This window comes from Pezoporus occidentalis, unplaced genomic scaffold (genome assembly GCF_034315485.1).
Source record: "Pezoporus occidentalis ecotype Australia unplaced genomic scaffold, CSIRO_AGI_Poc_V1 ctg112, whole genome shotgun sequence".
In the NCBI taxonomy this organism is placed as follows: domain Eukaryota; kingdom Metazoa; phylum Chordata; class Aves; order Psittaciformes; family Psittacidae; genus Pezoporus; species Pezoporus occidentalis.
In genome coordinates, this window is record NW_026912907.1 from 25786 (window position 1) to 43491 (window position 17706).

At 44.8% G+C, this 17706-nt stretch overlaps 1 protein-coding gene across 1 annotated transcript in view; it reads right to left on the reverse strand.

The window, feature by feature from the left end:
* The window catches only part of PLXNC1 (plexin C1), a 37513-nt gene extending 22590 nt beyond the window's left edge, over positions 1-14923 (reverse strand). Inside the window, exons 1-3 of the mRNA XM_062633301.1 lie at positions 13946-14923; positions 2615-2737; positions 756-890 (exon numbers count right to left, since the gene is read on the reverse strand). Coding sequence (XP_062489285.1) covers positions 756-890; positions 2615-2737; positions 13946-14896 — 1209 coding nt within the window. The 5' untranslated portion in view covers positions 14897-14923. The remainder of the gene's footprint in view (positions 1-755; positions 891-2614; positions 2738-13945) is intronic.
* Positions 14924-17706: the final 2783 nt, after the last annotated feature.

A 17706-nucleotide genomic window follows, 5' to 3' on the forward strand; every position in this document is an offset into this window, starting at 1 on the left:
AAACCTTACGTTTTCACTGCCATCTTCCCCACTGCTGGTGAGACAAAGGAATATGCTGAGTTGATGCTCAGTAGCCCTGATGCAGGACAGGCAGCAACAACTGCACCAGCTCCTGCGAGAAGCTCTCTGCTTAACATGCAGCTCTGAGATGCCTGCCCACATGCAGTAGCTCCAGTGACTGCTGAACTCCTTCACCTCACTTTGCAGACATTAATCACTTCTGATTGTGGTTTTGTTTTAAAATCTAGGCCTAACTGAAGATGATAGGAATTTTATCATCGATTTCAACAGAACTAAAACTTCTAAACTAAAGAACTAATTCCATCTCAAATTAAGAGATTTCTCCCCATTAAGAACTAGCATACCCTGACCTGCCAATACCTGGATTACTAATTCAGAGGAACTCTGTCTCCAAAGAGTCTACAAGTTTTGTTTCTTACTCCTAGCTTGATTCTGCATGATGCCTCCAGGAAAAAAGAGAAACAAGGACTCTCTCAACAGAACGACGTATTAAGCATGAATTAAGGGTGTTTCTGGATCAGTGGGCAGCACAATACACCTATTCAGCTATTCTGAGCTCTACAGAAGTGCAGCCCAAACTTAGATAACATAAAGTAGATGTAAAGTTAGAAACTGTAGTTTGAGTATTTTAAGGCATAACTCTGACCCAAACTGGTGCTTCACTCATAAAGTGACAGAAATCCTTAAAGCAGCAGTTAGCTGGAATTTATTATTTAATTTAATACTGTACTTACCTTATTGGCAGAGGACAGATAGATGTAGTTGTTATCTACTGGATCAAGTCGAAGTTTGGGGAAAATGGAGGTTTCTTCCTTAATTTCATATAAAATCTCTGGGCAATTAGATTCCATATCCTCATTAAGAATAGCCTGAAACACATAAAATCGAATTATTCAAAAGTCCTTTTACTGATCAGTTAGCATTTTAAATAAAAGCATAATTTCAGCTACATCAAAGCTTCTGAGGTGATTTCCTGTGCCCTGATTCAATTCACCTACTGCACTGGCTTTCACGCTGCAGAAAGATGGAGGAAAAGACCTCCACAACAGATTTTTAACCAAATCCATGCTAGACACATTTTGCACTGAATCTGGCACTGGTTTAGTATATGAAATATCACTTCCACTGAGTATGTTCCTGATTGATGCGGAAACTCAATGCAGAAGATACGCCTATATCCCAGTCATAATGTGCTACACAGTCCTACAAATGGAGAAAGTATTAGCCTTCATGAAATAAATTAACATCCAGAGACCCATAATGTAAAGAGGAACTTATGCACGTTACTGACAACTGTCTCCAGAACAGAATGTTCTTTGTGGTTTCTGTGAGTATACATCTGAGATGGTATTTCTTTTTCTTACCTTGCCCAACTCTACAGGTTTCTACCACTGTTCATATAGAATTCAAGAGAACCAGAGACTCAGAAAATTTATTTTGCAACATAACAAGCATACCAACATTGACAGAAGGTTTTCCATAAACACGACTAAAAAAGGGAGATATGTTCATGACCTCTATGGTGTTAAGGAGACATGGAAGACTTCCATTTAGAATAGAATCACAGAATCATAGAATAGTTAGGGTTGGAAAGGACCTTAAGATCATCTGGTTCCAACCCCCCTGCCATGGGCAGGGACACCTCACACTAAACCATCTCACCCAAGGCTCTGTCCAACCTGGTCTTGAACACTGCCAGGGATGGAGCATTGACAGCCTCCCTGGGCAACCTATTCCAGTGCCTCACCACCCTAACAGGAAAGAATTTCCTCCTTATATCCAATCTAAACTTCCCCTGTTTAAGTTTGAACCCATTACCCCTTGTCCTGTCACTACAGTCCCTAATGAAGAGTCCCTCCCTAGCATCCCTATAGGCCCCCTTCAGATACTGGAAGGCTGCTATGAGGTCTCCATGCAGCCTTCTCTTCTCCATTTTTCATTACTAAAAGCACAATGAAATCAAGTGGGCAAAAGCTTTTCAAGCTCTCTACTATATTCTTCTCCAAGTGTCTGCTTATTAAAACCAAAAATTAGAGTCACCCTTTGCAGTGTAGACAGGAAATACACATTCTTGCAAAACCCAGTAAAAAATTCAAGCATAAAAGACATTCTACTGGATAGCTGAAAAGTTTAATAATGAGATAAGATGACTTTCACTTCCAGGTGATTGATTTAAGCTAGAATATGTCAACTACTCAGAAGCAAAGACTTTTCTCTCTAACAGACAGCTATTCACATCATACAGATAGGCTAACAAACAAATATGCTTCCAAAATCTAACAATATTTAATATTTCTCCTGGAAAATCAAAATAAGGAAGGAAACAAAAGACAGTCCATAAATTGACACTGTGGGTACTAGCAGTTGAATGAAATGTTTCAATGAAATTGAAGCAGGGTACATAATTGATTCTGAAAGTTAAGTTTGCTCTCCAAGTAACAACACAACAGTTACTTCACAAACGAACAAGAAAGAAATAGAGATTCAGGGGACTGTATCTGTTTATAATACAGTGCCTAAACCAGGAAACATTTACCCACTTGAACACAGCAGCAGTCGACAGAGAAATGGAGAACCACCACAATCATCTTACCTTCAGTAACTGTCCATCATCTGTTCCCAAAAAGAGAACTATCTGATTCAAAACAACCGTGCCATAAACAGCCACTAAACCAGAGTGAATCAAGGTAGGTAATTTCTTGATTGATCGTGCCTCCTGAAAATCAGATATAAGAAAAAACCATCACAAAATCATCTATGTATACTGCAAAACATTAAGAAAAAGAATCCCCTGAAAGATTCGCAGAGAACTCAGCTTTACACAACACTTAGGATATCATTTTAACTCTGACACAGTTTCAGAGCAACGTATCATTGGAAATGGCACATGAAATGACTTCTTTTTTTTAATACATGGCAACTGGTCACATCTGTGATAAAGATCACGTCTACTGCAGCTAAACCACTGACCTCAGTGGGACACAGACTTGGCCTAACAGCAGCAAGTTACTTTGCGATCGAATTTTTCTTTTTTTGAACATAGCCCTTGGGTTCTGAATTGCTAGTTCTTCTCAATGAAGAACTCATCACCTCACTGAACCTACCACGAAAGGCTACAGATACACTCAGTAATCATTTTTAAAGGCATGCAAATATGCTGAAGAAAGGAGCCACTTCAAGCACACAGACATTTGTATGTGCTTATGTCAAAAAAATGCTGAGCTTCATCCTCTACTTTCTGGTTTCCGACTTTACACTAAAGGAAGTGGAGACTTGTGTATTACATCAACATAAAATTTAGATAAAGCAGTATAAAGTCCATGTCAGGGAGCTTGTAAAGGTACTTGTGTAAACTTTAAAATCAACATGCTACCTACAATTCTCCATCCAAGCTGGAGGAAGTAAAGTGGCAATCACACGTAAGCAGCTCATGAAAGAAAACACTGCGCAGGAAATCTCTGTATCTTGTGGAAGGAAAAAAACAAACCAAATAACCCTGACTGCAGATGAACAAAAGATGATTGCTGAAAGGAAGCCCTGATGTGTGAGAATAAGGTCATTTGCCAGGTGAGAGGTGGTCTCTGCCACAAACTCCCTACAAGCCAAAGTATCTCCCTAATAAGCAGTAACTCAGCTCTGCAATCCTCTAATTGCTTCAAGTCAATCTCCATGGCAGATACTGCCAAAAGGGTGATACCATCTGCTCTCCAAACAGGTTCAATCCCAGACAACTTTACCTCCCCTTCCCTTCTATTAGTATAATGCTTTCCAGTGAGCTGAATTAAGGACTAGAGTTAAGGACCGAGTTAAGGGCTAGAGAGTTACCTGTAAGTCCATCTACCTGTGTACCTAAATGTTCATTTGAGCCATTCTCCTCATCACATGAACATGTGGCTGCATGGGCACCAGTGCTGGCCCAAAGGAGTGTCAGGCATGGAGAGACAGGGGGCAAGAGCTCAGGTAAGACTAGGTCCTTGGGAAAAAGCCCTATGGGTCATCTTACAAAGTCCAGAATCTCAGCCTCAAGGATAGATTTCTAAACCTAGAGGAACCCTCTGAGTGTGCAAGAACCTATTTCAATTAAATGCACACACAGAAAAAACAAGGTATGAGAATGGACCATTAAAACTGACATTTTGCAGAAAGGTGAAGGCATTTCTCAAAGTTATGAAGCGCATCCATGACACAGTAACAGCTGAATTCAACTGTCTTGCATGCTAGGATGCTGGCTTAACCCCAAAAACTCTTTCACATAGAAACAGATTTTTTTCTAAACTGCAATCCTAAATCAATTAAAATCTTTTTCAGTCATCTGAATTATTTTAATTAGCTTGCCAGAACAGCCACTTGGAATAAAAGAAGACTTGATTAACTTTCATATTTAAAGATACTATTTTTTCCATGCAGCAGGAAAAAGATACTGGAATTGCCATTTACTGGCACAGAACTTCAGTAAAACCCATTTATGAAACTTTAGTACCATGGAGGTCTATTTTAGATATGGGAGGGAAAAAAAGATTGTGAGCATTTTGGGGGGGGGGAAGTTAACTTACTCTTCTATTAGATCAGAAGGTAACAGAATTCCTGCACTGGCACACACAATGAGCCTTCTCTCCCATTAAGGAGTGTGAAGGTGAAGCTGTCAGGCTTTCATTTCCATGAGAATTAGGATTTCTTTTTTTCTGCAGTGCATGGTGTAGTAGTGTAAGGAAAACAAACTCCCCCAGGTTCCTTGCGGGCTGTACAATCAGATCACAGAAGAGCAAAGGACTCACCCAGTCTCTGAAAAGCTTTGCTGCCAGATTTTATTTTGACCCACATACTAGTAAAATAACTAGTGTCATATCAGTGCACCCTCCTCATCTGACTGAAGAACCAATACTGACAAGTGTGGAAGCCTCCTCCCCTCATTCTGCTTGCTAGAGGGAGGGTCAATGCAACGTTGAGCTAATACAGAAAAGAAGAAGGGGAATTCAGACGGTGGGCAGTCACAACAAAAATTTCCTTCTCGCTTCTGCAACCTATTTCTCTAGCTTGCCCATTCCCTCCAGGGTGCAGCTGCTGCTTCCACCCTTCTGTCACCCCTTTTCCATGTGCATTTATTTTTTTAACAAGCCCTTTACCTCTTCCACTGCGACTAATGGGGTTAGAGCACTGTAGGGCCTTCCCAAGCTTTACCTTTCACAGTGAAATCCATCCTTAAAATGATTTACAGTCTAAACTTCCTTTGTACTTGAAGAGTCACTCATCTCCATGATCATCTATCTTCCTATCCGGTAACATTTTCAGGCTCATATTAAACCAAGAAAAGCAAAAGAAAATTCCACACTGTTCTAGAAGACCTTTCTTTTTTTTAATTGTTCAGTTCTACCCTCTGTTCTATTCTATAGTCCCTCAAAATCTTGATGTGCACAGCTAAACCTAGGGATTTCCTGAGTCAACCTACATTTTGCTTTTAAGTTCACTCCACTATACTGTTTGGTTATTGGCATGAAAGGTATTTATACTCATTTTGCATCTCATTTTCAGATTTATCTCCATATGATTCCAGCTGCAGCAACCATATTCACACTCCTACTTTCTGTCTTGATTTCTTCCTGATTATTTTACACTGCATGCCTCAGAGGGAAGGGCAGCATTTTTAGCTTGCAGAGCCCTCATCATATTGCAGCTGGCCAAAAAGTGAAAATTAAGGGTTTGAGCATCAGAGTGAATGAACAGATGCAGCTATACAAAAGGACACAAGACTAGTCAACACTAGAACAATACATACATGTTTTTTCTAGGGGAAAAAACTTCTGGAAGCTCATTCTTGTTTCTTAACTTCACCACCCTTCAACCACCTGCATCAATGATTATTATTATATCAGAACATAACAAACTTAAATACTGGTGCATGCAGTGAGCCTTTATTAGGGCTAAGGAATGAGGAGATGAACTGGTCCCAGATTTTATTTCCAGGAGTTTTTTTAATTTGTGCACTGCATAGCAGGGTCTTCACAGAGACCTTGCAGAGGCAAGATCCTGAGCCTTATGGTGCAAGACAGGAGAGACAGTCAGAGGCAATGCTTGAGCCAAGATGGAGAGGTTAGAAATTTGTGACTTCCTGTAGCAGCAGAAATGCCCCTTCTCCATCCTCAGATTTAAGTTTATAGAATTGGTAAAGTGTTAAGGGAAGCTTTGAAGTCAACTGAGCTTGAACAAAGCATTACCAAAGAGCAAGAAGAAGCAAGGGGTGACTCTAGTTGGAGGTTCCTTCCTGTGAAAGATGAATACACACATCTGCTAAACAGCCATGCTGTTACAACAGGTTTCCTTTTTTTTTTTTTGGGGGGGGGTGGGGGTGGAATCCATGGAATCCATTGCACTGCAGAGACTGACAATGATTTTCCATTCCTTGAACCACTACCCATTGTTGCACATCTATGCAGACACTAAAGACATTGCCTAGTGCACATCAGAACTACAGAGCTCTGGGGGCAAAGTGAATGAGATGGGACCCCAAGCTTTGTTAACCCTACAGGGTCAGTGAAAGGTGGTGCTTTTCTGGATTTGCTACTCACAAACTAGGAAGAACTGACTGGAGATGTAATCATCAATAGCAGCCTTCACTGCAATAACTGTGAAATAACTGAGTTCAGCATCCTGAAGGTGGTGAACAGCAGAGTACAGAGCTGGAGACCAGGCAGCTTTGTGTTGAAAACAGAAACAAACAACTAAGGAAGAACTGCCTGGACCCATAGGAATGGTGTTAGGAAAGCTCAAGTTCACCCGGTTTTGAAGCTGGCAAGTGAGACAAGGGGGGCACAAAATGGAATATATAAACCTTTAGAATTAGTTTTAAGTAATGTTAATTTTGATTGCTTTGTAACAGTAGCAATGGAAAATTACTGAGGTGCATGATACATAGAAAAAGAAAATAGAGTACAGCTAGAGAACATACTGAGAATTCTTACACATGATAAAGCGTTCTAGTTGACATAGTTTTAAGAAAAAACAGTCTAGAAGAACAGGACGCAATGATAAGGAGTATCTGGGAATGGCAGGTGTCCAGGATGGGCTGCAGCTAAGCTAACTGATAAGTAGAAGGGCAGGAGGATTATTATGTCTGTGGTGTTAACAAACCAATTAAGCTGGTATAAGCATCTACTGCGCGTGCTTCAAAGGCTGCCAGAAGTGATGAAGATTGTTGGAAAAAGTAAATGACCCTCAGAGACCACCACCACAATTTTGTACGCATGCGAAGAACTTTCTGGAAAATTATGTAATCCATACGTAGCCTCAGGAATATGTACGTATGCCCAGTGGCTATGAAAGGACGAGTTGTGTGGCAATTAGGGAGACACACGCTAGGTGGAGCTATCACCTGTGTCTCCCGTCTCCAGAACAAAGAATACCTGCTTGTCAACTTAAAACTTCGTTACGGATGTTATGGGCAACAAGAATAGCTTCTACCACCACCTTAGCAATAAAAGAATAATCAATGAAAATGTGCATCAGCTGCTTAATAGGTCAGGTGATTTACTTACAATGGATTCAGACAAGGCTCTGGACTTCACCAGCAAGGTTTTGTGGTCCCCTCAACCCAGAGTTCAAGAGAGAAAGTACCAGTAGTGGAAGAGGATTAAGCCAGGGATCTCTTAAGAAATCTCAGCTTATGGAAGTGTCAGGGGGACCAGATGGGATCTTTAAAAAGATGCTGAGAGACTGATGACATTGCAACGCCATTCTCTCATATTTCTAAAGTTGTGGAGATCAGGGGAAGTCTCAAACAACTGAATAAAGGCAAATACTGTACTCATCCTCAAAAAAGCCAAAGATAACCTAGGAACTACATACTGGTCAGTCTCACTTCTTCCCTGGAAAAATCATGGAGCAAATCCTCTTGGAGGCTATTTCTGGACACAAGAAGAAGAAAGTGACTAGGAAAAGCCAGAATGGATTCACCAAGGATAAATCACACCTGAGCAATTTAAGGGATTTAAAAGATATGTAGATGTAAGCACTTAGGGACATAGTTTAGTGGTTCACCACCTTCTGTGATGAAATGACTCAATTTGTGGAGAAGGGGAGAACAGCGGATGTCATTTACTCTGACTTTAGCCAGGCTCTTGACACCATTTCCCACAGCATCCTTGTATTCGAGATGTTAACAGTTTAGACAGTAGGACTACTGGATGCATTGAAAAAAATTGATGGATCATTAGGCTCAAAGGCTATTGGTTAATGGTTTGTACTCTATCTAGTCACTGGTTACAAGTGGAGTTCCTCAGGGAACCTGTCCTGGGACATGTCTTGCTCAGTATCTTTATTAATGACCTGGAGGAAGACAGTGAAAGCTTCTGGGTTAAGCTTGAATGATACCAAAATGAGTTGATGTGCTTGACTGCAGGGCTGCCATTCAGAGGGACCTAAAGAAGCCGCAGAAATGGATCAAGAACCCCAAGAAATTCAACAAGGACAAATGCAAAGTCCTGCACCTGGAATGGTCTAACCGCCTGTGATGGTACAAGCTGAGGAGGTCCCGGAGGGCAGTAGGCTGAATAGGACAGCCATGCAGCAGCAAAGGTTAACAGCACCCTGAGCTGTATCAAGAGGAGAATGCCCAGATTGATCATGGAAAGCAATTATTCTCCTTTGCCTGGCACATGTTCAATTCTATCTAGGATACTGTACTCAGTTCTTGCACCCTCTGTACAGCACTGATCTTGATGAACTGGATTTCAGTGGCTGGTCACCATGATGGTTGGAGCCCAGAGCATCTGCCCCATGAGAAAAGGCTGAAAGAACTGGGCTGGTTCAGCCTACAGAAGAGACAATTTCAGAGGGACCAGAGAAACAGACCCAGGAATAAGCTGCATGCAGGATTAGATGTATGTAATGATGCAAACTGGAACAGGGGTGGTTTCTACTGGACAGGAGATTAAAATACATCACTAGGAGGACAATTAAGATGAGAGGTTGTGCAGTCTCCACCTGTGGAAGTTTCAAGATCCAACAGGACAAAGCCCAGAGCAAACCTGCCTGATCACAGAGCTGACCTTACTTTGAGTAGGGGGCTGGAATGGAGGCCTCCTCTGAAGTTCCTTCCAACCTAAGAGACTTGGTGATTCCTAGGAAGCAAATACCTGTGTTCAAGAAGCCCCAGATTCTCAGAAGTTTCCAGTAAGAACACCTGGTGAAGTCAGAAGACTAAAAGCAACTCTTTTTACTGGCAGTGTGAGAATTTACAAGTCTCCTATGGTTTACTCCTCACACCGAACAGGGATGAACTGAAAACTCATTGTAATCAGAGAGAACTATTCACTTCAGAAACATTAACTCTAGAGATCTATCAAACATCAGGTGAAATACTAGCAGTCTGGTAATACACAGGAGATGACTTTGCTACTAGAAAATTAATTACAGAATCAATTTTGATACCAAATGATATTTAGAACTCTGTAAAAGACCATGAATCATTTTGGAATGAGTTACCACACAAATTCAAATGTCACTCCTGAAAATTAATGTCCGTGATTAAACTGATGTGGCTCTGTTGACTTCAAAATCTCACTTCAGCAGAGGTTTTAACAGCTAAGATTTGTCCTCGGATTCCAAACTAAGCTCAATAAATTAAGGGGCATATACCAACCCACATATTTATCACCCACTGAAAAATGCAAGAAATGGAAGAACAGACTGTTTCATATCTTTACTTGCATTAAATAGCAGACGAAAATCCAACCAAGACATCTTATCATTTAGTAACTATCACAGCTCCTTAGCCTTTGCACATCATAAAATAAACATTTTGATATTAACTACAGCAACAGGTATATGCCTGACACTTTTTTTTATTTTCTCCCTGAAAAACTGCAGAATCCTTTTCTTCCCATGCGACTTTTTTTAAATGGCAAAACTAATTTCCAGATTTGCCACTGTGGTTAGGTAACATACTACAGCTCCCTCCTGTTGATGTCCTCTAATTTGAGCACTTCTCCTACTCATCTGCTTGGCTGTGATCCACAAGATCCTGGGATCTCTGGAAGAGATCTGAGACTCTACTAGCTCCTGTTCAGCCACTGAACAACAGAAGGAATTTTTTCTTAATGTTCACTAGCTACTGAAGCAAGTTTGTGGCAAATTACAGCATTACCCCTATGTACTGGTTAAGGAGCTTCAATTTCACAATTGTGATTCACCAAAAACATTTGTTAGTACTCAGCTGTCCGAAAAGAAATGGAGAATGAGATTTGGCAAATTCACATTTATTAACTAGGGAAACTGTGAGGACGATGTGCTTACATACATGCAGGTTGTACTAGAGAGTCCATTAATGCCTACACCTCAACAATGCGGGCATGTAGGTACACTCAAACTAAGAGATATGTGGAACAGAGGAAAACAAATTGAACACGAATCCACAAAATGTTTTCAAAGTAGTTTCATCTAAGACACCATCTGCTTCGTGCTAGTTAGGGATCATGTCTCTGAGAATCCAGTATTGTCTATGTCCAGAAGAAACACATCCAACTAGGACAAAATGCTTTCTGCACGCTACTGCATGAAACAGAACTAGCTAGCTCTCACAGGGCTAGCTCTCACAGGGAGCAACTCCACAGAATTTGTAGCAGTCACATACTTTTTGATAAAGTTGGTAAGCAAAAATCTTAATAACAAACTTTCAACAACAGATGCAAATATAACACTAAAACTTCATGCAACTGTCAACTCTGGCCTAAGCAGCAATGAGAGGCTAAGGAGATTATGAACCTACAATAAGTTCCTACAGGATGTGGAGCAATTTGGTTCCAATCCAATGAGGTACTCGAATTCATGCTTAACCTTAAATGCATGAGCATGAAGATGATGGAACTACTTATAGCTTAATGTTAAATATGCCTTTAAGTGCTTTATTGGGTTAGGGCCAGAAAGCTCAGTACCTTACAGGCATGAGGTTGGAGTAGAACATACAGCAGTAGTGTAGCAGGGAATTTAGGACCACAGATACCTTGGGCTAAGTCCCTCTTGCTCTGTACTATTGAGAAGCACAGTGCCAACACCCAGTGCCAACACAGTGCAAATACAAGCAGCTGTGTGAGTGCAGACAGGTAGAGGATGTCTTGCCTAAAGGTAATCAGAATAATTACATAAGTCTGAAGAATGACAACGCCAGAAGGAAAACAAAGTGCCACTACTCTCTAACATATATTCTGACTACAGACTGTATTCCTGCAGTGAAAAACGTGTATTTTCAATTCCTACATAAACTGACAGACCATGTCTGTGATCTGTGTACTTCATCACATCACCTGAGCTAAAGAATTCAAGTGTACCCAGCAAAGAAGGATAAGACCCACAGCAACCTACATTACATTTCATGTAATCTGAAATGCAAAAGTCAGGCTGACATTCAGCATGGTCCACCCACCACAAACACTGTACAGGTCTTACACCCCAGGCAATCACAGCACTGCAACACATTCATTTGCTCAGTCCCAACACTGTTGTTAAAAGACTGGACTTTAAAGCACATGCTCAGCACTGTTCCTTGCTGCTATTCCTACACATTGTACTACAATTTACTCATGACAGTTCCGTGCTACAAAGCCCTCCTTTATGGCCAAAGCCACTGCTGGCTACTACACACAGTTTGTCTACAAGCTGCGCACTGACAGAAATGTGCTGCACACCATCCTCCTGCCAGTTCTGAAGGCTACATGCTTCTGAGTCCAAAAAGAACATGTTCCACATTTGCACGGACTCCCATGATTTGGTGAGAGACAGTAGAAGAATCTGGTCTAAACAACCCAGAAGCAGCAGCATATGGGCCTGTCATCTCCAAACTTACTCTGCAATAGCCTAGCCTAACCTTCTGTAGTATGAAAAACATTAAAGCTGAACTACATGCATTTATTTCTATGTTTATACACCATAAGCACATATAATTAGCTTAAAAGGGAACCTAATTAGCCACATAATGTTATAGGCCATATTACTACACAACACCCAGATGTCCTGCTATCTTACAAAATCCATCTTCCCTGTCAGTGGTAAACTGTATTTATTGTGCCAAAATATCATGATTAATAACATCACCATAGTTAGGGACATAATGTTAAGCACACAATCCTTTTTATCACCTTTACAGTTTAATCACCTTTACATCAGCACTGTACCCAAATATAATTTACATTTCCAGGAAGGACGAGCTTTTTGGGACATGAAAGTAACTTTGGAGTTACAGGAGTCTGGTCTGAATCAAACTAATCCATAAGCAAGTGGATTGTTGATTTTTCATATTCAGGCATTGAGAGGCAATAGGGATGAGGGGCGGAGAGGAACACTGGTCAAACACAGAAATAGCCACCTTAGCTTTACCTGCATTTACTGTATGAAATCCATGAGAGTCTTCTGTTTTTTATTTTTTTGGTTTGCAAGCTCAGAAAGCACCTCCTGAAGAAACTCCGTGAGTAATAAGGAACAAAAAATGAAAACTAAAAATCCAGCCAGCAGATAGGCATTTTGGGGTAAGGATGAGACTTCAAATTCATTCAGCAAGTCTGCCTTGTGAGAGCATGTAAACCATGCAGTAAGCTATAAATTGGCATTGGAAATCAAAGGTTTGGCTCCAGCTCTGTTGTAAGAGTTTCATTATTTACTTCAGCACAGTTGTTTCACCCACATATGGGGTTCTCATTTATAACTATGTCCTCTAACACTGACAATAGTCTCACAGCTCAGTAGGAAGATGAGCACAACGAATCACACGTGCCCTCCTGTAGTTTGCATTCGGAAGAATCTCAGAACTGTGCTCTGCTATGGGATAGGTTTGGAAAGCCTAAGTGACAGTACACCTACCACATGTCTTCCAGAGTTTTCAATAAACTCCCATTGCAACACAGCAAGGATTCAGGGGTTAAGCTGCAAAGTGCCTTAATGGTGGGGGAACTTGCTTTTTGATGGCTTGCTCGACCCCCTGCCATTCTCCCTGACACTTTCCAGAATTGCTCCTTCAGCCACAGCTCTGAGAAGACTTCTGAGTGTGACTTAAAAGCACAAGCAGGCCTTGCAAGAGCACTTTCTTTGCCTGAATCATATTTTTAGCTTCCTGAATTTATTTTTTAGTTCATTTCTTTACTATTTACCAAGGCCACAGCAAAGCCGGTAGCCTTGCCCACCCTGCCCTCCATGTGCCCAGCTCACCCTCAAAAGGAGGAAGCAGTTGAAGAGTGTGTTACAGAAGTAGGTGACATGGGGATCTCCATGTGATACCACTGCCTGGGAAAACGTAACCACAACAACAAAGACTTATTGCCTACTGCTGCCTGCTGTGCATATGGGTTTAGGGAAGGGGGTGGCTGCGAGCCCTCTGGAGCAAGGCTAATCCTGGGAGGTTTGGGAAACACCTACCACCAAACAAGCAACCGCAAGTAACTAGTGAGAATGGGGATAACAATACACACAGCTCAGCACACAGGAGTCAATCTGATGGGCTTTTTTTCATTTCTGATGTAGCTGCAATGACAGGAGATGTGAATGCACAGAATAAGGTAGGAAATGTTTTATCTAGCCTATATGAAAAATACAGCAAAGTACAACTAATCATTGCCAGAAAAAGGCACATGGAATGGCGAGCCTGAGACTCAGGCCCAGCCCAGGATGCCCTCAGGTGCTCCCTCAGACATGTCTTTCCCAAGATGTAGGTGGGAATGACATGCCAGGATCCGGTAAGGGGTCAGATTTTCAGAAACAGTGCTGGAGAAATCACTAGGGCTGATGGAACCAGGGCTGATATGACAAACCTGTTGCAGCTCTGAAGTTCCCCAATGAACTTCATGTGCCTTCAGGTTAGAGACACCCAATGACTCATGCAGTGACACCAGCCACAATAACAGCATTACCACGGCGTGCAGGACAAGCGCTTAGTGCCCAGACTTACACAACTATTCCCATTCATGACAAAGTGCGTGGACGCGCAGGCTTGCTCCTTCATCTCCTCCATCCCAAAGATGCAGACAGCAGTGGCATTCCAGGCCTTGGCGTCCTGTTTGTAGAGGAAAACACCAACCCACCAGCCCCGCTCGCCCTGGCGGACGAGGCTGGAGGAAACAATGAGAGTCCTGCACCCGCAGTCCAAATACACATGCCCTTGCAAAGTAAGGCCACCCTCTGAGGGGCGTAGCTGGCGCAGGACAGCCATACTCGGTGGCTCCGTGCTGTTGCCTGCCCTGGCCTTCAAGGTATAGTAGGGAAAGAAGAGGTGGTCCCCCCACTGGAGAGCGTCAACGAAGTGCAAAGGCTCGTCCTTGCGCTTGATGATGCCCAGCTCCTCCTTGGACTCCAGGTTGTTCATGCTGCGAACCGTAATGACGGTTGCCTTGTCCGACTGGGAAGGCTCGCAGCCCAGATAGTTCCCATAGCTGCCAGTCGAATAGGTGGCCGCCACTGCCAGGTACCAGGCGCCAGCCAGCTGGAAGACGACTCCAGCGGTGGAGCCGTCGGGCAGGCAGCTGACCACCTCGCTGCGGTTGAAGCGCTGCCGGTAGGCCGGCTGCTCCCACACCTCACAGGTGCCATCCTTCTGGGTCCAGCCAGCCAGCAGGACACCCTTCCCGCCGGCCTCCACGTAGGGCAGCAGCAGGTTGCTGCGCATGCCGGGGGGCTCCCCGCAGACCTGCCCTGCCGCCGCCGGCACCACGCGGTGGCGGAGCCGCAGCTCGGGCCGCAGCTCGTAGAGGCAGCTGCCGCCCGCCACCAGCACGCCGCCGCTGCTCACCTCGATGTTGTCGATGGGGGCCCCCGGCAGCTCGAAGCTCTGGGGGCCGCCGGCGCCCGCCAGCGCCGCCAGCAGGGGCAGCGCCCAGCTGAGGGCGGGCGGCGCCGCCGCCATGGGCGCGGGCTCGGCTCGGTGCCGCGGGGCGCCTCAGGCGGCAGCGGGCGGCGGGCGCCGCTGCGCCATGCTGCGCGAAGGGGGCCGGGCGCGCTGCCGCCGCTGCCGCCGCTTCTCCCTCCGCCGCGACCGGGCTGTGCGCGGGCGGGGAGTTCCTCTTTCGGGGCGGGGAGGAGGAGGGGGTGCCTGCACGGGAGAGGTGGGCCGGGCTCCTCCGGGAGGGCTGTCCAGCTACCTCGCCGCCGTGCGCCCCTGCTGCCCCTCCGCCCCCCGGCCCCGCCGACCCGCCTTGCCGTGGACGGTGGGCGGCGGCGGCGGCGGCGACGGCGCGGCGGGATCCCACCTCGGCACCCGGACAGTGGGGGGTCGGGGCTGGGGGCGGCTCCTTCGCCGCGGAGTGGCGGGACGCGGAGGGGGGGCGAGACGCGCCTCGCCTCGGGCGGGTCACTTCGCCTCGCATCGCTGCTAGCCGGGGCGGCGCCCCTTCTCCGCGCCTCCGGCGACCGCCCGGTCCCACACGGGGACCCCTCCGGGGCAGGGCGGCTCCTGCGCACCCCGGTCTGTCTCGCTCGCTGTGACACCGTGCGGGCAGCGCTGCCGGGGGAAGGAGGGCGCTGAGCGGGGCAGGCCTGCGGGCGGGTGGGCGCGGGGTGTGGGCGCAGGGGCAGGCGCTGCTGATGTGCACGCTGCACGCCCGGCAACCCGGCTGTGTCCCTCAATACTCTGCACCGCTGTCCTGCTGAACAGCAGCCCCGCAGCGCGGTCGGTCGTTGCTACCGTGAGCGGGAAGATTGAGGTGTCGGAGCCCTGCTTAGAAATCTCATGGCCTGAGGTAGAACAAAGGCTGTAGGCTTTCTCCCTGAGTTCAGCAGGGCAGACAAAAAGCCCAGCCCTCTCCAGCTGTGCTGCAGCGAGATGGACGCCCAGCCAAAGCGCGCTGCGGGACAGGTCGGGCTGTGTTGAATGGCGCAACTCATTTACTTTATTTCCCACTGGGCCGTTGCCGGTACAGGCTCAACAAAATGAGAAGTACAGGCGACATGCTCAGCTAACGGTAACTTACTGTTTTGCTGAATTTTAAATGAAAACGTGGGTTTGTGAAAGGTAGCAATGATGCACTTTAGTGTTCTCTCTTGGGTGCCTCTGGGAACTCTGAGGATGGGCATAGAGCCCACTGCCACTCTTACTGAGAAGAGGACGTAATGTTCAAAACTGAGAGGCCATCTGACCCTCCATTTGCGCTGCTTTTATCTTAAAGTAGCTTTGCAGCAGGAATAAGTGGAAGTGTCAAAACTAGAACAAAAGTAACCTCTGTCTGAGTCAAGCACAACATTTTCAAGTAGGAAGTGCAATGTAGTTAGCAATTTTTTTATTCTCCTTCTCCAGTGCTGAACCCAGCAGGGGTTATTGTGCAAGAATTGGTGGTTGCTCTGGTCAGGAAAAATATTTGACCGTCTTGCAGCAATAAGCATCTAGGACAACTATTACCATGAAATTCAGAGCTCTTCTCCATCCGTCTTGTACGGTGTTTAAAAATGCGTCCAAAATCTGCAAAATGTAACAGAGGATGTGGAAGAGAATCATTGCACAATTTTACTTCTTGTTAGACGTGAAGAAATGCTCTACGTACTAACCAACACTGCCTGTAGCTCCCTGTGCAGGACTTCTGGTCAACATGTAAGCAGAGTAAATCCTCATGCCAAAAGAGATTGTGTACAAAAATGCAATTTATACAGCTTTGCAAAGGAGGCTGAACATGTCACGCTGGAGTGTATTATATGCTGCCTTGCCTTCTAGTTGCTTTTCAGTGCAGGTACAAAGCTCTCCATGATCTATGTCTTGCTCATAACCCATAAGGCTAACCAGGAAAGTATACCGACCTCCTGCAAAACTTTGTGCTCTTGACCACAGAGCATGTCCAGCAATAGGTCTTCTAGAGACATTCCTCCCTTTGCCAAATCGTCAAGCTCTGCATCTCTTGGCTTTCAGGGCAGACTAAACAGTCTGTTTCTCAGGCTTGATGTCTAAAATAATCCATATGTACATCATGGACCAACTGATTTAGTTACATAGGTGAGGCCAAGCTTGTTCTATTTGTCAAGAACAGCAACACTTCCTAAGGCTGCAGACTTCTCCAGCTGCCAGAACAGTGTTCTGCTTCAAATTTTGCTTACTCTAGGACCTGGAAAGGCTGGTCTGCATACAGCTCGTGTAACAAGAAAACAGTATAGTTGTGTGGGGTAGCAGGTACTAATACAATGAGGTGGGGTAGGATGGCATGGGATAGGAGTCTGCACCCCCGCTGTCCCAGGGACAGCCATTGGAGTCCAATTCTGCAGGGTCTTCCCTGCCTGCATCACTTTTCTGTTTCTGTTCCTTCCTCCCTCTTTCTAGGAAAGCAGTAGCTTGGACCAAAGCCTCATCTTGCAGTGTTTAATTTTGCACATGCTTCTGGAAGCCACTGAAGCAGCTTTGCATTGAGAATTAATGCATGAAGTTTTTCTCATGAGTGGCCCAGTTCTTGAAGTGACAAGGTATTCTCAATTCCTTTCAAAGCCCCTGAAGTAAATAGGAGCTCCTCTCTTCAACCCGTTCTTCCAGAGATATTCATTAGGATTCCGGAAGAGTTGAGCTTCTACGGTTGTTATGGAAATAGAAAGGGAGGCGACAGGTTTATTTTATAATGCTGCTGAGTACAGTATTTGTTATTAATACAGCAGACCAGAAAACAGTGCAATCAGTTCATGATGGAACGGATTCTAAGACAAACTGTCTGCCTGTTAGCGTTGCACTTTACAGAGCGTTGCTGT